The 27872-nt window shown below is 40.4% G+C and overlaps 1 protein-coding gene across 1 annotated transcript; it reads left to right on the top strand.

Moving 5' to 3' along the window:
* Positions 1-274: 274 nt before the first annotated feature.
* Positions 275-27840, top strand: loxl2a (lysyl oxidase-like 2a). The gene is made up of 13 exons (XM_037679211.1): positions 275-551; positions 2837-3012; positions 13980-14188; positions 15865-16081; positions 16704-16887; positions 20947-21098; positions 21181-21348; positions 23879-24044; positions 25073-25313; positions 25545-25660; positions 25754-25890; positions 26097-26208; positions 27754-27840. Exons 1-13 carry the CDS (start codon positions 275-277, stop codon positions 27822-27824), a joined length of 2226 nt encoding a protein of 741 aa, XP_037535139.1. The 3' UTR covers positions 27825-27840.
* The last annotated feature ends 32 nt before the right edge of the window (positions 27841-27872 follow it).

The following is a 27872-nucleotide window of genomic DNA, read 5'->3' as shown; positions in this document are numbered from 1 at the left end:
TTAAAAAACTTAAACTTCCTTTGTTTTCGTTCCTTTGAAATTTGGATTGCAGCCAAACAAAGTTTGTAATTTGCACGGTAGCCCAGAAGCATTTGGAAGCCTGATTATGATGGCTAAATCAAAGTTTTAACAATGCCACTTGTTTCCTTGAATTAAAAGTACTCACACTACAAATACTTGTGTACAATTCAACTCATTGGAATAAAAAAAAAAACAATGAACTGGAGCTTATTGTAAAAAATATTCTTATTTTGTCTGTTTGTAGATCTGCATCATGCTGGGCCCACTTTCCATCATTTGTCTCTCCACAACCTTGTTGTGTATTGGGGGGCTGTGCAATGCCCAATCTGGCAACCCTGTAATCCAACTGCGTCTAGCGGGAGAGAAGAGGAAACATTATGAGGGCCGGGTGGAAGTTTTCTACAACGGCGAGTGGGGAACGGTGTGTGATGATGACTTCTCCATCTACGCAGCCCAAGTGGTGTGCAGAGAGCTGGGCTTCATGGAAGCTGTGTCCTGGTTGCCCTCAGCCAAGTTTGGAAAAGGAGACGGTAAGAAAATAGTGTCTGCTTGTGTCCAGTAATGTCAAAACCTAAAGTTGCACTAAAAAAAGAAAAATTGATGCAGTCGTTTAAGAACTGAGGTAAGGGTTAGAAGGATGTTTATGTGGGTGATCTGTCATCCATCCAATGGCATGTATTTAAAGTAAGCACATCTCTGTGCATGTTCCACGGTAATCTCTGAACGAGATGCAGGTTTCCCATGTCTGATTCTTAATCCCTCCATGATGTTGGTTTCCTCGTTAGACAGTAAACGTGAGCTGGAACACGTCAGTCTGTTCAGAGTAGGGAACCACTGGAAACATGATGTGTAAACCAGACGCACGCAGACATAATCTCACCTCCTTTTTCCTTTTTTTTCCACCGTCATGTATAGTTTCTCCATCGCCATGGAAACACTGATGACTTTCCCAGCTCTGTGAACATGTAGTTGCTGGTTGTGGTGGTGACTGTATGTCAGTAGCTGTAAATACAGACAGGACCTCAGTTAAGCACCGCTCTGGGTTACTCACATGCTGTTAGCCATCTCAGAAGGAGAGTAATTCACTTTGATTTAGTTATTCAAAGCAAACTTTAGCTCTTAGTTATGACTTTGCTAATTCAAGCCTTTAGTTTTGGTTTTGCTCATTTATTTTAGTGGTTCCTGGGGACAATTTGGAGTTACCAATGAACCCAACAAGCATGTTTTTAGTCTGTGGGAGGAAACTGTAGTACACACAGCAAACCCACGTATGCATGGGGAGATGTGCAAACTCCTTACAGAATGGCTGGGAGGCAAACCTGCAACCTTTTTGCTGTGAGACGACAGCATAACCACTTCACTGCCGTGCCGCCCGGTTTTACTCAGTACTTTTTGTAATGTTAATCCTCTGTCCACTAATATCTGTTGATGGAAGAGCAGGGAAAGGCTTTTATTAAATGTTATGGGGAGGTAGTGTGTTGAAGCCAAATGTGTGGATAGACACTTTTCTTGTTTATTTATTGCTTTTTTTCTCTTTTTACTGATGAAACCCGTCATAAAATAAATAAACAAGATTTTTCTTTTCTTGTCTTATTAAAAATCATTGATGGACACCCACAGCTGTTTTGAACTGATGCTGTTAACACGTAACAAAAATAACAACATCCTTTTTGGAGTATTTTTGCACGAGGAAGGTTAACGAGCATCATTTTGTACCTCTTCATTATTTGCTACTTCAGTTGTTATTTTATTCAAACCTTTTGGGAGCGCTATCTTCAGTCTCATTTGGTTTGATCTGAAGATTTCTTTGGCTGACTTTTTGAAAGCGGCAGTAAAAGCTCATTATTAAAACTGATGCTTCCATGTAAACTATGCTCCTTCCTCCTTTCATTGGCTTGTTAGCCCCCCCATAAAATCCCCAAAATCTAGGTTTAACACAACGTTAAGTGATTGTTTGACATAAAAATGTGCAGTCACTTTGCTGGTATGAACACAATGTTCCTCTGAGCATGTCAGAATGATGAGCAGCCTGTTGGAGGTTTTCATGGCTGCTCTTCCAGTTATGTGTTTTATTCCTCACTGCTGGTTCTGAGCAGCCAGCTGAATAACAGATGATCCGTTTCAGCCGTGACAACATTTATTAGCCTCGTTTTGACTGAAGGTTATGTCAGAGATCAAAAGTCTCTCCACGTGAGTAAGTTTCTGTCTTTGGTGACTAGGCTTTGCTAGAAATGATCAAATACGTGTCAAAGGGCCGTGACACCAACGTAAGCTGTCAAATATGATATTTAAACACTTCTCAGATTTGGACTTTTTCAAGAAAGTGTTTATTTTTTTTAATCTTGACTTCTGTTTATTTTAGCTTCCATGTAGCTCAATGAAAAGAGTCTTGCCATCAAAAAAAGGGGGAAATCATAATAATAATGTACTTGTTTTGCAAACAATAAAATTTTTTAGTTATTTTATTGGCAGTTCAATCAACAAATTGTCAAGAAAAACATTGGTCGTATTCTATTTTTGTTACATTTTCTATTTATCTCATAAATAAATGTAAATATCATGCCAAGTATTCATTTAAACTGTTTGAGATAAGATATATGCTTGTCTACTTATAAGTTTAAAAAATATTTGGTTTACACTGTGTAACTAAAAGGGAAACTTTTATCTATTACTACTTTTAATCACAAATCTATCAACAAAAAGTCATCAGGTTTGTTGGTTTTATCTGTTTAAAACCAGCTTAAACAAAGCAGGGCAACAAGAGACGCATCTGTGAAACTATACATTGTTCTCTTTTGCTTTTCTCTTGTTTCAGGTCGAATCTGGCTGGACAACGTGCACTGCACCGGTTCAGAGAAGAGCCTGGCTCTGTGCGAGTCCAATGGCTTTGGGGTGTCTGACTGCAAACACTCAGAAGACGTCGGGGTGGTGTGCTCCCAGAAGCGCATTCCAGGCTTCAAGTTCCTCCAAAGCCAAGTCAACAGCGTGGAGGTAGGATCACATGAATGAGCTCACCCACAGTGAAACACACACAGTGCGCACACAGTCACATAAATATTAACAGTCCGGTAGCATCCAAACATGGTTCAAGCAGATGCATGCAATCTGTACAGATTCACAGATTAGGTAACAGAGGTTGGGCTACAGATGAAAGAAAACTCTTATCTGTGTGAAACTGCTTCAGAGCTCAAACTGAGAGGTTTTCTTCAAATGCGTCCAGATCTCCTTACGGGAACTGGACTGAACTATTAAAGTGCGTTAAATGTCTGATCTTGTTTCAACTGGAAGAGTTTTCTTGGAAACCCATATTGTGTAGCTTGAATAAAGAGCAGCCAAACTATCATAAATGCACAATTAATAAAGTAAAACATTGTATTATTTATAGGGATGCATGATATTGGATTTTTGACTGATATCCAATATGCCATCCATCCATTTTCTTCCGCTTATCCGGGGTCGGGTCGCGGGGGTAGCAGCTAAGTAGGGAGGCCCAGACTTCCCTCTCCCCAGCCACTTGGTCCAGCTCCTCCGGGGGAATCCCTAGACGTTCCCAGGCCAGCCGAGAAACATAGTCCCTCCAGCGTTTCCTGGGTCTTCCTCTGGGTCTCCTCCTGGTGGGACGTGTCCGGAACACCCCGAATAGACCTTACCAGGGAGGCTTCAGATCGTGATCTCCCTGTAGTTGGAACACACTCTACGGTCCCCCTCCGATATGCCAGTATGTTAAAACTTATTTGTCCGATAACCGATACCAATACTGGTATTATTTCCCCTAGACCTACATACAGAGACTACACAGCTTTCTCTGCTGTGGAATTAAAATACTACATTATTCTGCATGGTCTTTGTCAATTTGGCCTGCTACCAAATGCAGATGCAAGAAAGGGGGCTGAAAATGATGCAACGCTTCAACTTGGATTATGTTTATGTCGCTAACACAATGACAACACTCGAACAGTGCAAATTTGTAAATTGTCACAAATCTAAACTCAACGGCGCACTTGATGTCATCACGTTGTGCTGGCGCTGCAGGCGTCCTCGTCACTGGGTTCTCATACAAAAACAGCGCCTTTTATATCGGTGAGTTATTTTGATGGGATGACCGATGTCCGATATTTATCGTTATCGCTAATATCGACCGATACCATGCCGATAATATTGTGCATCCCTAATTATTTGCTTTTGTTTATTATGTATATTTTATTGTTGCCCGTTTTACAAAATTCTGCTGTAAAGCTTGAGTCCTACAGTATTAGATTACCACTATCCACACCAGACCCCCACTCTGCAGACGGGGGGGATTTTGGAGATGACTCAGAGTGTAGGAAAACCATCCTGTCTGGCTGCAGAGAACGCCTCTGCACCGGATGGAAACTCAGGCTCGTGGGCTTGTGAACGTGGCAGTGAGGGCAGGAGAGGACATCGAGGCATTCCTTGTGCTCGTCTGAAAGTGAGTTATTAAAACAAGGTGCCACAGGGGGTTTCCATTACAAATTAATGACAGAGCCGAACGAACATGAGCTTGGCAGCGAAGAAGAGAAGAAGTGTTCAGACTAGAGCTTCACGTTTGTTTATACTTGATGTGGGGGGTGGAATTAGCCGAGTCACACCAGGACAGCATTTTTTTACTGGATTTAGTTAGGATGCCTGAGTAGAACATTTATTTTAAAAAAAATGTTTACTTTTCCACTGCAAAGTTCCGTACTGGGAATGGAAGAGCAGCGTGTACTGCTGAACACTCTTCATTTATTCCTGATTTTTATAGCTTGTATATTTAGGTAACACCTTCATGTTCTGTGTTTGTTCTGTGTTTTTAGGGTTTCTGGTGCGTTAGGGCAGTACAATCTACCACCCTGTAAATATCTCCTTGGTTTAAGCAAAACCTTTCAAGTCACAGAGCAGAGGAAAGGGAAAAAGGTGTAGCTACACCTCTTTGACTTTGCTTGAACCGACAACCTGTTTACAGCATGAATTAACATTTTGTACCCAGTCTGGAACATTAACAGTCCCAGCTGTGTGCACAGTGAGCTGGTATCAAAAGAATAAAGTATTTTTGGTATTTTTTTCCCACTTTGGGAATTCTTTTAAACCATCAAATTTTATATATTTAGTTTAAAACTTCAAGCTTAAAACTCATCATATTTTACTAATCAAAGTCTTTTTACAGGCTTCAAATGTTCTTTATTGCCATAATTTTAATTTTGCCAATCCCAGGAGCTTTCTTGACAAGAAAATGTTTACTAAGATAGTTCAGATCTTAAAGTGGGGCTTTGTGAAAATATTACAAACTACAAATATCTTACCTGTTGTAGATAGGTCCTTCAACAGCCTCAGTTTGGGAAAAAATAAAAGTTTTATTCTGAGAGGCTATTGGCTAGCCACAGTAGAGCGCTGTTGCCTCAAAACAACTCCAATCTCCAAAATTCATAGAATATTTGCAACCACTTGTGCATAAATAAATCTTGATTGTAAAACTAATGGCTATATTAGGGTTTATTAAACACTGCTCATATGAAATGCGTTCGAAATTGAAATTGTTTTAAGGCTGTACCATTTTACTTTGGTCTTTGCCCTGCTCACACTAGCCATTACCTCGTCAGTATTCACAGAACTACAGTAATTGCATCAGGTAAGATATTTATTGTCCACACAGAACCCCACTTCTAACAATCTGATTTATCCCTAACTGAACCCCATAAACATAAATGTAATAATAGTAATCACATGAATGGAAAAAAGTATTAATTTTAGGTTGCATCAATGTTGTTTACAAGCTAAATATGCTGCAACAAGTACACTTATAACTATCATCTGCTTGGATCAGACAGCTGGAAACAAATGTTTGCATCATTTCAGTCACGTATTTACCACTTATGAAAAAATAACAGACATTAATTTATTTCTGTTACTGAGTCATAAAGTCATATTTTACTACACCACATTTGATGCTCACCACTAATCCTACATTATCCATCGGTATGTGTTTAACTTTACACTTTATTGGTTCTGATTTTGTTCATTCACCCCAGCAGAGGGTCATTGTTTCAGTGTATTTATATAGAGCCAAGTCACAACAGAAGCCTCAGGGCGTTGACTAAACGTTTGAGTCACATTCATTAGATGGGGCTTAGAGAATTGAGCACTATAACGAGAAGAACCTTGATTAATTCTTATTTAGTGAAGACGATGCCTCCAGCTCGTGCTTGTCACGGTGTTTGTGACAATAGCACAGCACAGACTGTGGTGTGCTATTTTGGAATAATGAGAGGTTTATGGTACAAGTTAGACTGGAATCGTTCAGGGCCAATGGTTTTGTGTTTTCCACACTGTTTACACCACAGTTTAGTTCTGGGATTATTGTGTAATTCTGCTGCTTTGTGCCAGAAAGAAAGCAGGAAGGATTGCCAGTGTAGCCTAAAATGGCTTTTGTTATTGTGTGAATGTTTATGAAGCATTCACACTATTGTGATCCATTTTTCTTCCGTACGTATTTCGGCATCTTTCTCGTTTCACAATTTTTGTGCTATTTCAACAAATCGTATCAAAACGTTCAGCTCGTTCAGAACAGTCCTGCTATGACTTTTTGTATTGGTGCAGCTTTAGCTTTTTGAAATATTTAGCCTTTTCTGCCACTTTTTTTTTTCCTCAGAAAATGAATTAAGCTCATTTTACGTCCTTCGTATCTTTAGATTTGTTTACAGTCTTTTTCTGCTCCTTTCACATTTTATTCTGGTTTAGCTTCTTTCAGCTTCCTTGGGCAAATTTAAACATTTTTTCAGCTACTTTCAGCTAATTGAAGCTGGGGTTTGTTTTTTTTTCAGTTGTTTTGAGCTCCTTTTACATTATTTCTGCTAACTACATTTTTGTTCTTCTTCTAACTTCTTTCTGCTAATTTCAGCTTGTTATGCTCCTTTCAGATGATTTCTGATAATGTCAGCATTTTCTGCTATTTAAGCTACTATTTAGCTGTTTATGTTAATTTCAACTTTTTCAGTTAATTCCACATTTTTTGAACTCATTTCGACTTTTTTCAGCCTAATTCAGCTAAAATGTGCTCTCTCCACTTCTGGCAGTTTAATCTTCTTTCTGCTTTTTTAGCTAATTTTCAGCTGGGTTTATTTATTTATTTGTTTTCTAATTTCAGCTTTTCCAAATAAGTTCCCCCTTTTTTTATTTTTGCTAATTTCTGCTTATTTCAGTCCAATATGGAAAATTGTGTTCTTTCCACTTGATTCTGCTTGTTCTACTTTTTCGGCTAACTTTTTAGAATTTCTTGGCTAATGTCAGCTGTTCTCAGATAAATTCAAGTTTTTGTTGTAATTTCTGGGACTTTCAGCCTAATTAGCTTCTTTCTACTAATTTCAGCTTGTTATGCTCCTTTCAGCCTATTTCTGCTAATTTCAGCTTTTTCTGCTATTTCAGCTACTATTTAGCTGTTTTTGTGCTAAATTTAGCTTTTTCAGCTAGTTCCACTTTTTCTTTAGCTCATTTCATGTCCTTCCACTTCTTTCTGGTAGTTTAAGCTTCTTTCTACCGTTTTAGCTGTTTTGCAGCAATTTTTTTTTAGCTGATTTCCTCATTTTTATTTATTTATTTAAACCTAATTCAGCAAATATGTGTTCTTTCTACTTTCTTCTGCTACTGTAGGCTTGTTCTTTCATTTCAGCTACATTTCAGCATGTTTTTAGCTAATATCAGCTGTTTTTCAGCAATAAGCATTCACACTGAATTTTTGCAGTAAATGAAATTTCTCTAGTTAACACTGTGTATGTCCTAGAATAATCCGTTTCTAGATGAAGTAATCAACTATTGCTGCTCGTGTTTGTGAACAGAAAAGTTCATCTTTGGACGAGACACAATGTTTTGTTTCTGAAGCGACAAAGAAACAGCTGCAGTTTACATGCAGACCATTAACAACAAAACAATTACATCATTCACATCGTTGTAGCACGCCAATTGTAATAACAAAATGCAGCTGTTCAAGGCCTTTTCTTTCATGCTTCATTTAATAAACCTGCTATGTTTAAGGGAGTCTCCATACATACATTATTTCCAAGGATCTCAGTTCTTCACGGTCTCTGCAAACAACCAAAGGAAACCTGAACCTTCCCTGAGAACCATGCGTGCACAGCTCATGAGGATAAGCGCGTCTGAGGGGAGAAAATGATGATTTATGTCAGGAGACTGAGGCCAGCTCCTCCTGTACAGGCAAATTATCAGACTGCTGCACCACATGTTCAACAGCTGGATCCTGTGGAGGCCTCGGTTAATCTTTGTGAATCACAGAGCTGAATGCTTTTTACTCTCGTTCAAAACCCTAACATTTTGCTCACTTAATAAATGGGGATTATGATTTGTGAATTACGTGTTTGACTCAGTGCTGCAGCATAATGTTTGCACAACTGGAGCCATAGAAATCCAAGTAAAAATATGACGTGACGTAGCTGTGAAGAAGTAATGAAAATAGGATTTGATTAGATGAATTTCCAGAATGTCAGAATAAAAATTGAAAAGTTTCTCTCTTGTGTTTCTGTATTAGGTTCCATAAACCTCAGCAGCAGATTATTTTATTCTATGATAATCTCTGCCGCCAGGTTGTAGTTTCTCATTATCTGGTTGTACTGAAGCTAGGTTATCTATCTCTGTCTGAAATGAGTCTTCTGTTTTTCCACGGCCGCGATGGGGGCAGCAGACTGATAGATATTCCAGATGCAGAGCTCGTCAGTCAGCTCGGCGTGCTGAAGCTGGGGAGGCAGGAACTGGGTGGAGCAGAAGTGAAAGTCATTTCATCTAAGCTGAGGCATGGTTAGCATTCATTCCTGTTAGTTTTGTAAAGTGGGGGCAGGCAGAAGGTGAGTGGGTGGGACTTTCTTCACACGTGTGGGTGAACGTGCATCAGGCTGGAAGGCTGAATGAAATAGAAGAAATGCAGCGTAGTTGAAGCATTAGTCAGACACCGGCTAGACCGCAGCCTCATGTTCTCGCAGCTATGCTCTGAGCGTTAAAGGCCTCCATCAGGGAAGTAAAGCCAGCCTTTCATTTGGAAAAAGTTCAGTAATTACCAAAGCCCACTTCAGAGAGAAGCGCTGTAAAGTTCGCTCTTCTTTTTTTCCTCTCGCTCACCGACAGGAGTATTATTTTAGGAAGTGAAATTCAGCAGCCTAAAGGATACAGTCTCACAGTCAGTACACTACAGTAAGATGAGGTAACCTCTTAGAAATGTTCTTTAGAGGACTGACCTCAGCTTGACCTCATGTGCTTGTTGAGATTTGAACAAGAAGAATGAGACTGAAACAGCACAACTAAAAACATCTCAACGTTCAAATATAACTTTTCTCACTATTTTTTAATAATTCACTGCCAGAGACTGGCTGCAGAAGCAGCATCTTCATCCAGATGAGAGCGCGTCAACCATTTTCATCTTATCGTTTATTTATTTATTATTAACCTTTATTTAACCAAGCAAATCCCACTGAGATCACAGATCTCTTTTGCAAGGGAGGCCTGGGCCTGAAGGCAGCCACGCATGTTTTTGGTGTGTGGGAGGAAACTGGAGTACCTGGAGAAAACCCACACAAGCACGAGAAGAACATGCAAACCACACAGAAAGACCCCAGGTCCAACCGGGGATTGAACGCAGGACCTTCTTGTTGTGAGGCAGCAGTGCTAACCACTGAGCCGTGGTGCTGTCTAAACCGAAGCCGCATGAAAAAGCTCCTTAACTCAAGGGATGAACAAAATAGACGTCTGTGCAAAAAAAAAAGAAACAAAACGGGATCTTTAGGCTCTTTCTGTCACCCTAAAATAATTGTTTTTGCTTTATCAGCTAGCCCAGGGGTCTGCAACCTGCGGCTCTGGAGCCACGCGCGGCTCTTTGGCTCCTCTGCAGCAGCTCAAGCTTTGACCAGAACCAACACTGAATTTTACTGGTTGTTGTACAAACAACAACAAAAGTACTAGTTTTAACTGTTTTCCTTTCTTTTGCAAATACTCACTTTAACTGTTTGCTTAATTATTTCTTCCACAATTAAAAAAAAAATCACTTAGGACTGTTATTTTTTTTTATACCCCCCCCCCCCCCCCACACACACATAAGAATCTGGTCTATTCATTAGTCTTAAATTGTACAAATATCAATGAATGTTAAAAATCATTAGATGTTTTGAGCTTTATAATGTCACCCCTACTGGCCACAAAAGTCTCGGCCAACAAACGAAATCACAAGAATCAAACAATCACCGGTTGTTGCGTTTAATTTAGTGAATGAAGGTGTAAAAATGGCTTTTTTGATCATAAAGGTTGCAGACCCCTGAGCTAACCACAGACAATACAGCTTGAGACAAAGTATATATATATATTTTTACAACTAACATTTTTCTTTTAGTTTTCCTAGAGGTATAACTTTCTTTAAAACGTCACTGTGCGATATTTTGTCGTGGACTGTAGAGGCAAGAAGATAGATTTTTTAGGGTTGTTTAAAACTTTTGCACGGTACTACGTGTCTCTTTGTCTGTCTCTGCAGCTCAGCTGAGCTAAACGTTGTGCAGGTTGTCCGGCGGCGCCGCAGCCACACTGTATAATGATGAGTCTGTGTTCGTGGTCAGAGGTTGGGAGGCTGCTGGACTGACCCCAGCTCTGCGGACCCGTCTCCTCTGTCTCACTCACCAGACAGTTTCCTCACTCTGAGCCAAACTAAACACAGCTCAGACCATCTCTGTGCCCCATTTACACCAGCCCCACACCTGTCCACTGCACTGCTTTGAACCCTTTCATTGTGTAACTTTCATTTCCTTCACTTATATATTCTAAATATCTTTGGGCTTTTATTCTAAAATAATTTCTACATCTCTCGTTTAAGTTCAAGCCTCCCAGACAAAAAGAAGAAAAGTGAAATGAACATTCGATTGAGAACACCGGCTGTGTGACCATGAGCACGTTCCCCTGCCTCCTCATCCTGCCAGACACCGTCATGCTCAGCTTGCAAGAATCTCTTCATGAAAGAGGAGTTTTTGCTGCGGTCAGCAGGCGGGCTGGGGTCACTCCTAAAACCCCGGAGACTCCTCCTGCGCTGCGGTCTCGAACGCTCGGAGACCCTGAAGTCCTGAACATTCCTTGAGGCTGACGCCATTTCAGGAAACCACTCAGTGGGCAAATGATTAATATTCTGGCACACGTGCCGAACTTTTCATTTTTTCGGCTGTCTGTTACAAAAGTACTGAAATCAGCATAAAGCATGTCAGAGTTTGGGCTGTTTTTGGCACCTGTGGTACAACTTCACACCCAGTCAAGAGCAAACGGCAGCTTTTGGCTCAAAGTGGGAGCAGAACAATGGCAGGGTTATTAGCTGTTAGCCAGAGGTCAAAGGTAACCTTTCCTTGATTTAGGGTGGTCAGAGCACAAGATGCTGCTTGTGAGCTTTGTTTAGCCACATTGTGAGCAGATGGCTTAACCTAACCTTTACATGGACAACGGATCACCCATTAAAAAAAATCACCTTAAAATTTCTTGAAAAATACTCACTTTTTAAAAATTGTACTTTATTTGCTTTACGTTATCTTTCTGTGTGAATGTTCATGAAGCATTCACACTATTGTGATCCATTTTTCTTTCGTACGCTTCTCGTCCCGCAGTTTTCAAGCTATTTCAACAAATCAAAACGTTCAGCTCTTTCAGGACAATCCTGCTATGACTTTTGGCATTGGTGCAACTTTAGCTTTTTCAAATATTTAGCCTTTTCTGCTTTTTTTCCTCTCATAGAAAATGAACTGAGCTCATTTTACATCCTTCAAATCTTTAGATCTGTTTACAATCTTGTACTGCTCCTTTCACATTTTGTTCTGGTTCAGCTCCTTTCAGCTTTCTTGTGCAAATTTAAACATTTTTTTCAGCTACTTTCAGCTGTTTTTTCAGCTGTTTTGTGCTCCTTTCAGATTATTTCTGCTAACTGCAGCATTTTTGTGTTTCTTCTAACTTCTTTCTGCTAATCTAAGCTTGTTATACTCCTTCCAAATGATTTCTGCAAGTTTAAGCGTTGTCTGCTATTTCAGCTACTATTTAGCTGTTTTATGCTAATTTTAGCTTTTTCAGCTACTTGCGCATTTTTTGCACTCATTTAAACTTTAAAAAAGCAAAAATGTGCTCTCTCCACTGCCTTCTGTTAACTTCTGTTAACTTCTGTTAACTTCTGGTAACTTCTGGTAAATAGCTTCTTTCTGAATTTTTAGCTACTATTCAGCTGTTTTAAAAAAAATAATAATTTCAACCTTTTTTCTGATAATTTCCACTTTTTGTGCTCATTTATGCTTCTTTCAGCATAATTGGGAAAACGTGTTCTTTCTGCTTTCTTCTTCTAATTTAAGCTTGTTCTACCTCTTCAACTACTTTTTTTAGCTTTTTTTTTTTTTTTTTTAGCTAACTTCAGTTGTTTTTAGTTAAATCCACATTTTGCATGATAATTTCTACTACTTTCAGCCTAATTAACTTATTTATGGTACTTTCAGCTTGTTATGCTCCTTTCAGCTTTCTTAGGCTGCTTTCAGCTTTTTCTGCTCTTTCAGCTACTATTTATGTTTTTATGCTAATTTTATTATTTTCAGCTAATTCCACCATTTTTTTTAGCTCTTTTCAGCTCTTTCCGCTTCCTTCTGGAAGCTTAAGCTTCTTTCTGCCTTTTCAGCTATTTTATTTTTGTGCTAATTTGTGCTAATTTATACCTAATTCAGCAAAATAATGTGTTCTTTCAGTTTTGTTTCTGCTAATTAAAGCTTGTTCTTTCATTTCAGCTACAATTCAGCATGTTGTTTTAGTTAATTTCAGTTGTTCTTCAGCAATAAGCATGCACACTACATTTGTGCAGGAAATGCCGTCTCTCCAGTCATCTTCTAAAATCTAATTCAGTCGTCTTTAAATCAAATAAATGAGGGAGATTTGTGACGCTTTTCTTCAAACGCATGCTTCTTTCTTTGCTCCACAGATTTCTATGATTTATAATGGAAACGTGAAAATGTGATATTAATGTCCTTGTTTGTAACTAGCTATAGATGAAGTATCACCTTCAGACGTGTTTTATTTGGAAGACATATTTTAGCTGGATTTAGAAATATATGGTAGTAATATTTGCCCACAAACATCTGACAAATCCATTATTTCAGCTGCTGATCGGGCTTTGCAGCAAGTTTAAGCAGAACTTCACTGTCACATTTGTCAACATAATTTTTCTTCAAGAACATGCACATACTGTGGGTCTTACAATATATTTCTTTCTTCTTGGAGAAGTTTTACATTTCCATGTAACGATCACAGTCTGTGTGGTATTTATAATAAATCAGGTGGAGGATTTCATTTGAACACAGCATGTAAATGAAACTGACTGTGTCCTGTAAACATTTTGTTCCTATTTAGACACACGGCGATTTGTTAGTGAATGCGTTCACATTACGGGTTACATAACTCTGTTTATTCAGGAAACTGAAGGTTCCTGCTGGAAAGCTGGATTCCACAAAAACTGATTTATGTAGATCTGCAAGTTTTGCTCCGCAGTAAGTAAATCAGAGTGAGAGGGACTTCAGTGGAAAAATGTCTAAAGGAGAAGGTCAGATTACTGAGTTTCATTCTGGGGATTTATTGATAATCCATATTTTGGTTATCTAAACATCTAAAGAATAAACTACAGATGCAGCCTTTAAGAAATGTCATCGCCACCAAAAGGATTTTTAACACATCCACACAACAATCCAAGAGTTGTTTGATTAAAGTTGACATAACGGGAAGTTGTTCTCATGACAACTTCACATAAATAAAGATAACGTATTAACAGACCTAATCCAAAAGAAGAACTTTAATCAGTGGGGAAGTGTAAATCTTAAGAAAGAATGATCTTAAATAAAACTTATTGTTTTATCTGAGATCAGTTTTCTTCTGCAAGCGTTCAGAAATGATGCCTCTGCTTTCATTGTCAGGGTCTGACGGTGCAGGTGGAGGACGTGAGGATCAGAGCCACATACTCTAACAGGAAAAGGGTTCCCATCACCGAGGGCTTCGTGGAGGTGAAAGATGGAGGCAAGTGGAGGCAGATCTGCAGCGAGGGCTGGACACAAATGAACAGCAGGGTCGTCTGCGGCATGTACGGCTTCCCCGATGAGAAAAACTTCAACGCCCGACCCTACAAGTGAGTAATCGCTGGCTGCGAATTTTAAACGATGTCAATTAATTATAAGTAAGGTCTTTAAACGGGTTAGACTTTACAGTTATTTACAATGAGTCCCTGCTCTGTAGTATAAACACATTATATAATAAATGCTTTAAACATCACACCTTTAATAAAAGTATAAATCGAGACAGACCACACAGACTTTTATGGCACAAATGCTCTTTATGTAAAAAGATTCCACTTAACGAAAAGTTCCTCACTCTCTTTTAATTGTGTTTTTTTTTTTTTTTTTTTGGTTTGAGCCGGTTCAGGAATGCAGGTCCCAGACCAAACAGATGTTAGGAAACATTACACAACCAAGTTTGTTTACTCTGGTCATTCCTCGTCCCTTCATGTATTTTCCACTCTGAAACTGAGCAGTCCTGGCCCTGCAGGTTCTTGACAGGAGCCCAAAAATACTGCCTGAGGAAGTTTTAACGGGAAACGACTGAGTGCGCTACAATCTGAAACAGTTTGACGTGTTGCTGTGTCCGTCTGCTGACGCGGGAACTGGAGTCAAACGCCCACGAGCAAACAATTATAGGAGCAGATGCTACAGTGCAACAAAACCTCTCAGTACAAAAACAGTTCAGTCATCACCTGAGACAGATCTAAACAGATTTGGTACCCAGTGCTGTCAATCAAAGAAGTGACTCTAACACTTCCAAGTTTGTACCTGGAAGTTCACATTCGTAGTTTTGACCTTTGGCGGTATTTTTCATAATATGAGAAGATTTAGTTTTATGAACGGGACAGCAGTGGTGCAGAATGTACTCAGGAGAAACACTCAAATGTCTGAGGCGTCGCTCATCCTTCAGACTGCTCAGATGTCTTGGATTTGAGGAAAATAGTCCAGTCCTTAGAGATCCCACCCCACATTTTCAAAGTCTGAAAGGATTTATTGCTAAACTTCCAGAACCAGAATCCCCAGAACATGTCCGTGCCCCGACTCCTCAGAACTGTTTCAGTGCCAAAAGAAAGGAGACAATTGATGGTAGGTACAGAGTCATAGTACTGTGGTGTATTGGTGTACATAGATTCTACATAGATCTCTTTTGTTTAACTGCGTGCAACCTTTTCCAGTTTTTGAGTCATGTTCTGGTGTGTGGGTTCAGTTTGGTAGGGGTGAAAGATAACATTCAGTCGGTCTGCGTTTTATTTGAGGAAAGTAAAAATATTTTTGCACAAATAAAGAGCCTCAGTCTGCTGTAAACTTGGCAGTTCTTGAATTTTTCACAAACCGATCTTGTATTCAGAGCAACTTGGACCTGCACGGTCATCGCACCTGTCCAAACCTAAAGGCTTTAAAAGAAGTTTCTACCATTTGTAGCTCACAAATGGCTTCTTCCACGACTCAAAGTCTTCAGATGTTGGATTTTATCTGAGCCGTAGTTTCATTCACGTGTGAAGTCAGGTCAGAGTTAAGGAATTCTCATAATAACACGTGTATCGTTTCTCACGGCAACAGATGGATATGCATGCTTGAATTTTTCTCTCTTTGAAAGTTTCCCAAAACCTATAAAGCAGCTTTAATATTTTAGTAGCATATTAAAGAGAGTTCTTAAGATATCTGTCATTCTTTTTGTGTTTGTAATGTAATTGTAGTGTTACCACAATACAGCGCTTTCAAACTTTTTATTTTTATTTCTCCTCAGACTGTTGGCCAAGCGTCGTAAGAAGAACTACTGGGGTTTCTCTGTCAACTGCTCAGGCAACGAGGCCGACCTCTCCGACTGCAAACTGGGCCGACAGATAGAGCTGAAGGGCAACAGCACATGCAAGAAGGGCATGCCCACTGTGGTCAGCTGTGTACCAGGACGGGCCTTTGCTCCGAGCGTCAGCGCCGGTTTCAGAAAAGCATACAGGGTGGAGGTAGGTCCGATCATTATGGTTAGCTGTGGCACTTCTCAGACAAAGTCCTGGATGAAAAACTGAGCTTTCACACTTTTTGTGAGAAGTGTGTTATTGTTTTGACAAGCAACGTAACTAAAAATCCTGAAGTTTGTCTGAAAGAGCAGATATTCTTCCTACTTATAACAAAAGTGAACCCCACCTAACCCAAACATAAAAAAACAATAAGCTCTAAAAACAATATTTAGTTTTCTCACAAACAGAAAAAAGTTTTCTTTGCATGTGCATTTGGTTAAAAATTCCTCCTGTACGGGAGAACAATGCACAGACTTGTGATCATTTTTGGTAATAACGATGCGAATAGCACATTCAAAAATAACCTAAATGGCTTATATTAGAATTATGAGTAAAACTCGACCCAATTCAAACTTGTGTTCATTTAATTTACAAATAATTTTAAAAGAATGAGATTGTGGATTGACTTTTGGCTCTTGAAAAAAAAAACAAGTCTTATACACACGTTGTCCAATTTAAGAAAACTTTTAAAGTAATTTTTTTAGGCATCAAATATTTTAACTTGTGCTCTCAGATCTAAAAAGCAGTCAAAAGGTAACTGTCTACATCACTTTGTGGGTTTCTGCAGCAACCTCTGGTGCGCCTTCGAGGTGGAGCGATGATCGGTGAGGGCCGAGTGGAGGTGCTGAAGAACGGCGAGTGGGGAACTGTTTGTGACGACAACTGGAACATCAAAGCAGCCACTGTGGTGTGTCGAGAGCTGGGCTTCGGCAGCGCCAAAGAAGCCCTGACTGGTGGCAAGATGGGCCAAGGTACCTACAGACTTCTGACATGGGACATAACACTGGGGACTGAATTTGGTGCTGCACTTACCAGTATAAAAATAGAAAAGAACAGAATCATCTTTATTGTCATGGTAGTAAAGCAACAAAACAAGGTTAGCAGCTTCAAGGTGCTTCTTAGGTAAAAAAACATAAAGGTGTAAAGACAAAAGTTGCAATAAATTAACATACAAAGATAAAACAGAGTAAAATTGGTACCATATACAATACATTTGGGGGCGGGGCCACTTCTGCACATATTTTTGCAGAAGTGGCAATTATTTGTCAGTGTTGGTTCAAAGCAGCCACATCTCTGGGGAAGAAGCTGCTCTTCAGTCTGTGACAGTGGAGGGATTTGTACCACCTGCCTGATGGCAGGTCCTCAGAAATGTGTAGTCCTAAGAACCTGATGCTGGACATCCTCTCCACCCTGGGCACAGCTGTGGCTGAGTGGTTAGAGCAGTCGTCCTCCATTGTGAGAGTTGGGGGTTCGATTCCACCATCAGGCACATTCCGAAGTGTCCATGGGCAAGACACTGAACCCCTCATTGCCTCTGATGTGTGTCCCATCGGTGTATGAATGTGATCTAAAACACTGATTATTCTTTGTATAGATGTAGTAGAGTTATTTATTCATTCATTCAACCTTTATTTAAACAAGTAATTCCCATTGAGCCACGAGGACTCATTTACAAGAGAGACCTGAATTTTAACAAAGAGTGATGACAACAGTGGACAACAACAACAATATACAATCATAAAGGGTGCATACAAATTTTTTTTACAATTGAAAATACGACGTGGACGTGAATGAGACATGACGGGGACGGCATGTTCACATTAACCCGTCCATGTGGAAATGATTCTCAGCAACAAGTTCCAGCTGCTGTCTGTATCTCATATACAGGAATATTTTAGAGTGCAGTATGAATGGGTAAATGAGGACACAAATTGTAATGTAAAGTACTTTGAGTATCTTGATACTATACACATCCTCAACCATCACACTGAGAACTGGCATACAACAGGGGTGTGTACTTAGTCACATCCTATACTGCTACTTCACACATGACTGTGTCCCCGTACACACACTAACCCCATTGTGAAGTTTCAGACAACATTATTGGGCTGATCACCAATGTTGAGTCAGCCAAAAGAGCAGAGGTACAGAATCTGGTGCTCTGTGAACAACTTCTCTCTAAACACAGGAAAGACCAAAGAGCTAGTTATCAAGTTCAGGAGATGACACTCCAAAATGCAATAATTGTGAGAGGGGAAATGGTAAATGGACTGTACTTATATAGCACCTTTCTATCTTATCAAGCAACCCAGTATCACCATCTGAGGACGCTCTGTCCAGAAATCCTGAATCCAGTGTCACGATCAGTGGCCCCCGCTGGCCCCCCATCTGCTCTCTTCCCTGCCCCTTCATGACATGCCATGTTTTCTGCCCTTCTGGTCATAGTTTCTGTTCATGTTTATTATTCTCATCTCCTGTCAACCTGCACCTCTGCCTGCTCACTTAACCACACCCACTCTGCTGGGTCACTGCAATCAACCTTCATGCCTCTCACCTGTTCATGTCTCTATTTAAGCACCATTCTCCGTCTCCACCAGTGCCGAATTACTAAACCTCCCATGGTCCCTGATAGTGAAGCCTTCAGTCATAGTATCTTGTATCCTTGTCTTGCCTTGAACCCTCACCTGTTTTTTGACTCCTTGCCTTGTCCCTTTCTGGATTTGTCTGCATATCTGACCGCGGTGACGACTCTTGCTCTCCCTTTGACTACTCTTTTGGATCACGACTCGGCCCTGTTCTTGTTTCTCTGCTTCTACGTGCTTGACCCCCGCTACGACCATTGGACCACGCCTCTGGATTTCTCCTGCCACATACAGACTGAGAAGTTTGGACTCCTGCCTTGGACCCTGACCCCAGCAACCAGCAGACTAGTTCATAAAAACTGTTCTTGTTTTTGCACTCCTGTGTCTGGCTTAATCTGAATCCAAAACCCGATCGTGACATCCAGTTTCAAATTGATGGGCTTAGTCCAAGCTGGTCCAGTTTGGCAGTCAGTTGTCAGGGGATGGCAGTAGTGTTGAAAGCAGAGTCCACATGTAGAGTCCTCACATGTGTGCTCTATTTTTCCAGAGGTGAGTTAGTGCAGTGTGAAGAACCAGAGAGACGGTATCTTCTGTGGATCTGTTGTATGCAAACTGGTGCTGGTCTAGTGTGGCTGGGAGAGAACCAATTTATCACACAAAAAACTGTTTATGCAAGAGCCACTGGTCAGAAATAATTCTGGGAGCTTGTGTTGGTTGTTTTTGACACTACTATGATGGATGATTTCAGGCACTGTGGGACTTTAGCCAGGGACGGAGACAGAGTGAAGATGTCAGTGAAAACTAGTTCAGCACGGTCCCTGAGAATCCAGCCTGGAACACCATCCGAGCCCGCGGCCTCGTGTGGGTTGACTCTCTGCAGTGTGCACTAAACATGTGCGCTCCGTGTCAGAAGCTGTTCCCCCTCTGCTACTGGGAGTGTGCTCACTGTCACGTCTCTGTTGTCAAACGTTGGAAAGAAGTTGATGAGCTCATAATGAGACATCGGAGTGGGGGAGGGGAGGCTCTTGTAGGCTGCGAGAGCTCTGATGCCACATGCTCCTCGTGTTGGTGGTGTTGAAATCCTCTCGTTTAAAAAGTGTTCGGGACAGACAACTTTTTTCAACAGTTAGTTTTTTAGATTTTTAAGGCAGATTTTGAGTAAAACGCATAATAATCGTCTCATCTGTAGGACTGTTCGAGTCACCGGGGCTGGCTGTAGATCAGCTGATAGAATCACAAGGTTTGGATCAGAGCATCCCTCACAAACAGATGACTGAACTCCAGGGGGAACAACTTTTGTAGGGAATGTGTTGCATCTGTGTGTGAAAGAAAAACTCTTTTTTTTTGTTTTGTTTTTTTACTCTGACCTTTTTAAATAAATCTGAATGTAACAAGTACGTCTGAATTTTTAAGTGTTTCAAGTGCAGTTAATTCAAACTGAATTTTTGAACGGCTGCAAAAAATTAAGACTTGAAAGCGTTCACCGTTTTAAATCTACACATGCAGACATCTGTGAAAACGAAAGGTGCTGACTGAAGTAGCGCCCTCCACCTTTATCTTTGGCGTCTGTACCACCTGTTTTTGTCTCCCTTCAGTCCGTCTAGACCTGAAGTCAGCGCTTGCAGGCATTAGAGAATATATGGAGTAGAACATTAATGTTTGTGCATTGGACCAAACGCTGATTCTCTATCATGCTGTACGCCACAGTTTTATAAAATTCACATGGTTGTTGGAAAACTTACACTTTTTTTTTTCCCCTCTCTCTCCGCCTTTTTCTCTGAGCAAAACAGAGGAGCGTACAAAATGTTCCCAGAAAAGAAAACAACCTTTATGGGGTTCAGCAGAGGAATTCTGTGTTGGAGTGAAGAAGGCTGTTTGAGGGCTTTCTTCACGAGCGAACCACCACATCTAAAAACGGCACCACACGCAGACTTGGAACAGTTAGCGATTGTTTTCAGAAGCCGGTGAACTGGACCGAGCAAGAATGTCAGAGTGAAACTCGGTCACAAACACACAGGCTCCTCGTTTCCATCGGTAATATGATCAGTCAGCCATAACATTAGGAACATCTGATACTGAATTGGTCCTCCTTTTCTGACCGATCAGAACAAGCCCAAAACAACATCTGGAGCGGAACTTGCACAAACTATTGTAGAAATTATGAAACATTGATTTTTTTTTTTCATGATCCCTCAGAGAATCGTTTTCATTTGTCATGGTTTCCTTCTTGGCCTCTGTAAGGTCGTGTTCTAACAGAACCCAAACATCTATGTCTTTCTGTTTCTAACACAAACATGTCCTCCCAGGATCCGATGAACCCTAAAGATCAGATTTACTTCCTCTAGCAATGAAAATAAATTTTAGTTGTAGTGAGATGTTAGTGCTGCAGCTGTAAGTTTAGTCATTCCTTCAGCAGAGTCACTTTTTATGTTTGATGTGCTCCTGTAGGAATTGGGTCCGTTCACATGAACGAGGTGGAATGCTCTGGGTTTGAGAAGTCTCTGACTGAGTGCCACTTTAACCGCGACTCGTTGGGCTGCAGCCACGAGGAAGATGCTGCCGTCAGGTGTAACGTTCCTAAAATGGGCTTCAACACTCGAGTAAGCTACTCTGTCTCCATATAAAAAGCAAATGTTTTTAAAACACTGGATGTGACATTTATGTGTTGGCTTCTGCCCTCAGCTTCGGTTAAGCGGCGGCCGTAACCCTTACGAGGGCCGTGTGGAGATCCTGGCAGAGAGAAACGGCTCTCTGGTGTGGGGCTCAGTGTGCAGCGACAGCTGGGGAACCATGGAGGCCATGGTGGTGTGCAAACAGCTGGGACTGGGGTTTGCCAGCCATGCTTTCCAGGTAACGTCCATAAACAAGTTTTAGTTTTTTCACCGCCAGACTTGCAAAGATAAAATAATTTTTAGGACGAGAAAGAAAATGATCTACGTTCAGCATAAAGGTCCAGCATAAAACTGCAAGTCCATACAGGTCCTCCACATGGTCTCATCTGAGTTTCTGAAGCTCACATATATTCAGTTTATTCTTTGAATGCCTACTTGGACAGTGGATGCACAACAGCCTGTTTAGTTATAAAAGAGTGGAGCATTTTCTCAATTTAAAGCAAAAATAGCTGTCAAAAGGTGCTTTTTTTTTTGGTTTGATTTGAATTGTTTGCACATGTACATCTTCCATGAGAAAAAGAACCGCTAAATGTGCATCATTCACTAACTATAGTATACTGTATAATTTGTGATAAATGAGTGAAACCAGCTGTCAGGTTTTGTTGCCAACAGTTACGAGTCGTTTGTTTACGTTTGAACATGGACGAGTACACTTCAGACAGTCTTGATGCACAGCAGATATCGAGCTGGGGCTAAGATTAAACGTAATCAAGCTGTGCAGAGATATTCCAAACTGCTGATTATACTTGCTGCTGATTATCCATGCTGCTGATTTCTTACCTTAAGCTGCTGTATTCCTACCCATCTGCTCACAGCAGACTCATGTTCAGACTGCTGTTTAATACACTGTATTATATTACATTATTATTGTTTAGCGTATATCTTAGATCCTTGTATACTGTTTTCTTTTTTATACTTTATATTTTTGCTATTTTTTGGTGTAACTGTGACCTTGAGTACACATTGTCATTCCACCTCGTGTACCACATGTGATGCGAATGACAGTAAAGAACCTTGAACCTTGAACGAGAGGATTTCCGTAACTGATCAACAAATTAAGTTATAAACTAAGGTGAGGACAATTTGTTGTATTCTAACACAATTTTTACAAAAACCTCTGATGAGTCAGTTCCTTCACCTCCCAGTCATTTAATGACAAATAAATTGTGTTATACGCATAAACATTCAAATCAAAAACATTTAAAAAATGCATGTTTTAAGAGTTATTAATGGATTTAATGTGGTAGGAAACCTTTATTGTTAATGTTAAAATGAAACCTTTAAAATATAAAGAATTAATACAGATGTCAGCCCTCTGCAATAAACTAAGAAAATGATAGTGTTACATATTTTGTATTTATATTCAAATCAAAATATACATTTTGCCTTTCATATGAGTTCAAGTGATAGTCAGTTGTATTTGAGATGATTAGACCCCATGACATTAAATTTTAAATGATAAAATAAAGTTTTATTTGCCAACCCACTGTGTTTCAGGATTCCTCTCATTGTTGAGAACAGATCCACTGACGACACTTATATATTCTGCGCATTACATTATTTAAACACTTTATTTTTCAGCATGATGTGATGTATAAAAACATATTTACCTTAAACCCAGTTTTATAGACTGGAGAGGAGCAGGAGCTGATGTGAAAGTTACAGCTGCATAAGAAAAGGATGAGCTCACACCAGCCTCACATTTTCAGTTTAAACTGTTTGTAAATGCGTGTGCGTGGCAGCGGAGGCCATTAACTCTCTCTTTCTTAACAAACTTGAGCTTTATTGATTCCAGAGGTCAAAAAAAATGACGTCATTACTTGCGAAACATCAAAAACAAAGAGAAAAAGCAGATAAAGCCAATTAGTGGAGGAGTATCTGCTGCAGCCTTTCAGCAGGACTGTAGAGAAGTTTAGCTTGTGTTTTAGTATAGTGGACCTTCCATCAGTAAAAACAAGTTACAACTGGGTCAGCGTCTCACTGCGGTCCTGCTCACAACTGATTAGAGCTGCCTACATGTCCTGAGGGGGAACTCCCTCCTGTCTTCTATATCTTTGCTGTGGTTTAGGTTGTATATGTCTGGAAAGTATGAACGAATCATCAGGAGGTGTGTCTGTGACCGCAGGGGGTCTGAGTGGATCTTGGCCTGGATCTGATGAAGGCTATTTAAGTGAAGGGTGTCAGGTCAACATTGCTGGACAAGCTATCTTAAAAACACACCACTCTGTTAGTTTGCATTACGTAAGGGTTTTAGTGTAGAGTACAGTAAAATAGTTCCTGGAGCTCCTCAGACCCTCTGGAGACTCCTGACTTACTCATAAATAGTTCTCCAGGCAAACCCCCCACCACAGATGGAACAAATGACAGCAAGCTTAAACTGCACTTCTACTCAGACCACCGTCAGCCCCCCCGAGTTCACCTTCATTTACATCCTCCACTTCCACGGAGGGCAATGGAAAGTCTGAGTTTTCCCACTCATAACGTTTCCCTTTGGTCTGCAAAACTGTGCAAACAGGCTGAGTCAGGACAGTGTGATATAGATTCTCCTTGCAGGATAGCTCAGATGCCTAAATGAACCCTTCTGACTCCATTTAAATGTAGTTCATCAAATGTTTAGATGACGCCTGCTACAGGTTATCAGTGGGATCACCTCTTACTCCTCAGTGTCCAGCCATTTTAACATTTTTTTTTTGTTCAATTTTCTTTAGGAGACATGGTACTGGCAAGGAGATTCATCATCTGATGCTGTGGTGATGAGTGGAGTGAGATGTTCAGGAACAGAGCTGACTCTGGATCAGTGTCTGCATCATGGGAAACACGTCACCTGTCCTAAAGGGGGCGGACGCTTTGCTGCTGGAGTTTCTTGCACACAGAGTAAGGAAATGCATTAAAAACACATTTTAGTTGAACACTTATTTAGTCTTGTTTTACCATTTTTTCAGTACTGTATTTTTCGCCCTATAAGTCGCATTTTTTGCACAAGTTGAATGTCCTGTGACTTATACACCAAAGTGACTTATTTATAGATTTTTTCCCATATTTATAAACCAATTTTTGGCTGAGATGTGACCGTTTTCATTCATTCTGACTGAAAATATTGAACACTATCATTTTTTTAGCCAGTAGACAGCAGCAGAGGAGTATGGCATACCTTTGTGTCATGTAATAGGTAAAAGTGGCTATTAATGACACTTGCTTTTGACGGCCACCTTCATCCAGCTCGCTTGGAGCATCCGTCAAATCAGCTTCGTTTCACTGCACCGCCCCAGCGATATGCAGTTAATTTGACCACTGAAGTGCATTTATTAAGTAAAAGTTCAACTGAGACACACCTTTACTATAAAGTCGAGCAAACAATTTGTTTTTAGGTGGTTATCTTGTTAAATTTCAAAGAAATGAGCAGCGACTTGTCCCTCTGTGCGTTCCTACTTCCGCGTATCGGGTTTTGAAATGCAGCTGATTTGACCGCCAAAGTGCATTTATTAAGTAAAAGTTAGACTGAGACGCACCTTTACTAGAATTTTGAGCAAAAAAAATTGTTTTTAAGTGTTAATCTTGTTAAATTCTTGTTAAAGTCCTCCTGTGCACGCTCCCGCGGCCGAACTTTGGCAGCCAATCGATTTTTGGCACACATTTCCAGGTTGTCAGCGGTGACGCATGATAGATGCGACTTATACGGCGAAGCGACGTATTTATGGATTTTTCCACTTCATTAGACATATTTGGTTTGATGCGACTTAAAGGGCGGTGCAACGTGTATGACAGAAAATACGGTATAATACATTAAATTGTACTTTTTGGTAGTAAGGAGGAGTATTTTCTTAAAGAGTACTGGAAACTTTTGTTTGTGAGATAGAAGTGGTTTTTAATCACATCATCTCCTGCGGCTCTCCCCCTCACAGCGGCCCCAGACCTGGTCCTGAGCGCCCAGGTTGTGGAGCAGACCACGTACCTGGAGGACAGGCCCTTGTACGCTCTGCAGTGTGCCCAGGAGGAGCGCTGCTTGTCCAGCACAGCTGACAAAGCGGACTCCAGCTCCTACCGCCGCCTCCTCCGGTTCTCCTCCCAGATCCACAACAACGGTCTGTCAGACTTCAGACCGCGGGCGTCCCCCCACTCCTGGGTCTGGCATGAATGTCACAGGTGGGACGTCAACAGAACCTGCCGTTTGTGTGATTATATCGTATAGAGTGACTGTGACAGCACATATTTTCATTTTCACACAATTACCCGATATCACAGTGGAATAAAAGCTTTTCTCCAGTTATCTTGCCGCGCTCAGATTTGACTCAAGTGTCAGCTACGAGACACGTTTATTATATTTAATGAATCGACTGTTTGATGTTTAAACACTCCTCTCCCGGTTTGATCCAGACATTACCACAGTATGGAAGTTTTCACCTACTATGACCTGCTGAGTCTGAACGGGACAAAAGTAGCAGAGGGACACAAAGCCAGTTTCTGTCTGGAGGACACCTACTGTGACGAAGGTCAGGACGGACACCAGCCTTCCTGTTTCAGTAGAACATGGCTGCTTAAGAGAACGTTTGAGCATCTTGACGCCAACTCTGTTCTGAATTCAGGTATACAGAAGAGGTACGAATGTGCAAACTTCGGCTCTCAGGGCATCACGGTGGGCTGCTGGGACACCTACAGACACGACATCGACTGTCAGTGGATAGACATCACAGACCTAAAGCCTGGCGACTACATCTTGCAGGTACATGTGGTCTACTGGTTTAGTCTCGTTTGATCATTTAAATCCTTTGGTGGAAAAAGTCTCTTTTCCAGCCACCACGGTCTTGTAGACCATACATCTACGCAAGAATGACTCTGAACTTTACACAAACTCTTTGTTCACCTTGCAATCAATAAATTAAGCCACGGTGTGAACCTGCAACATTATCATCATCATCTCCCTTACAGGTTGTGATAAACCCCAACTATGAGGTTGCAGAGTCCGATTACACCAACAACATAATGAAGTGTCGCTCAAGATATGATGGCCATCGGATATGGACGTACAACTGTCATATAGGTGAGAAGACCCGATTCCTCCTGCAACAGGAATAAAACATCAATTTGTTCGAACGTGGTGAAATGTGAAGCTGCACCGTATCCACTTTAAAGACCGCTTAGTCAATTCTTCAGTTTATTTATAAAGCGCCAGATCACAACAGAAGTCGTCTGAGGGCACAGAAACATTTACATACATATAAAATCTGTTAATCCATTAGAGTCAAGGTTTTTAAATTCAGTGAATGCACTGGATCTGCATCCAAATGTCTAATATTCTTACAAGAGTCGATGTAAAAGTGCTTCCTGGATCCAGTGTGGGTCCAAACGTGCTCATCTTTGGAGAAGATGAGCACAAACGTGAGGCGGTCTCTCTCAAACGTCTTTATTTCACACGTCAGTCTTCTAAACCAGTAAACACTCAGGAAATGTTGCTGAAAGATTTTAGTTTCCTGACAGAATAATTATAACGTAGTTGTTGTTGTTACACCATGTAGCTAAAGAATAAAAACATTGTCCAACATTTAAATGGTTTTTATTTACACAAAAGTACAAAAAATGTTATAATGAACCAAGACTTTTTTTTTTTTACAATACTTAACATTAACAGGAAGTGATACCTTTTTAATCTGTTCATATTCTAAAACAATGCAGCAATTAACACATAATTTACTACATGCAGTTTAATTCTGTTGCAAATTAACAAACTGTACATCAATGCAGAATACAATCAGCTTGATAAATTAATGCTCAGTGCATTTAAACATATAAACTTTATTAATAAATTAAAAAAATGTACCAGATTTTTCTAAATGAAATTTAGACGTTCCTCAAAATGTGACCATTGTGTCAAATCAGCAACAAAATGACTGAGAAATAACCGAACAGTAACAAGTATAAACGTACTTCAAGTTTCCACAACTTCATTAAGTCTGAAATGAAATGACGTAAACTTTGTCCACAGTTGGAGAAAACAACTAAACTAAATATATTTTTGCAACATTAGAAACGGCCACACATGGAATAGATCAACCAAACCCTGAGAATACCCTGCACCTGACAGGGAGGAAACAGATTTTGAAAACAGCTGAGGGCTTTGAATATAATGGAAAACACTTCAGTTTAACAGACAAGCAATAAATTTTTTTAAAAGTCCCTATTTCAGGGCCAATGGAAATATTTTTTTTATAGTTTTAATCATAATTTATTGAACTTGGAGCTGTAATTATTTTTTGTGCGGCTAACAATGAACAACAGAAACTGTATAGTTCAACTACAGAAAATTAAATGTAATCTCATACTTTGCTCCGAGTGTAAATGATGGAGTGAAATCTGTCGGTCCGTCGTCATGACAACCTGTTTGACTGCAGGACAGAGTCGTACTGCTCATGCTCGGTGAGACTCCTCAGAGGGACACGATCTGACGCGCGAGACTCAATTTAATGAACTCTCAGGAAACTGCTGCATCACACCGCAGTCATCCTCCTCGCCGTTTAACAGAGAATTTCTTCAGTCGAGTCGTTTCACTGAATATTTCTAATCATCTTTTTCCTGTTTAACATCGCAGGGGGCACATTAAGTTCAGACGTAGAGGACACGTTTCCCGGACTTCTGAACAACCAGCTTTCACACAGGTAGAACCACCAAGAGGACTGAACACATGGAGGACATCAGGGAAGCCAACAG

Source organism: Nematolebias whitei, chromosome 7 (genome assembly GCF_014905685.2).
Source record: "Nematolebias whitei isolate Nwh7 chromosome 7, NemWhi1, whole genome shotgun sequence".
Classification (NCBI taxonomy): domain Eukaryota; kingdom Metazoa; phylum Chordata; class Actinopteri; order Cyprinodontiformes; family Rivulidae; genus Nematolebias; species Nematolebias whitei.
Note: the sequence above shows the minus strand (reverse complement) of the source record. Positions and strands in the feature narration are given on the sequence as shown.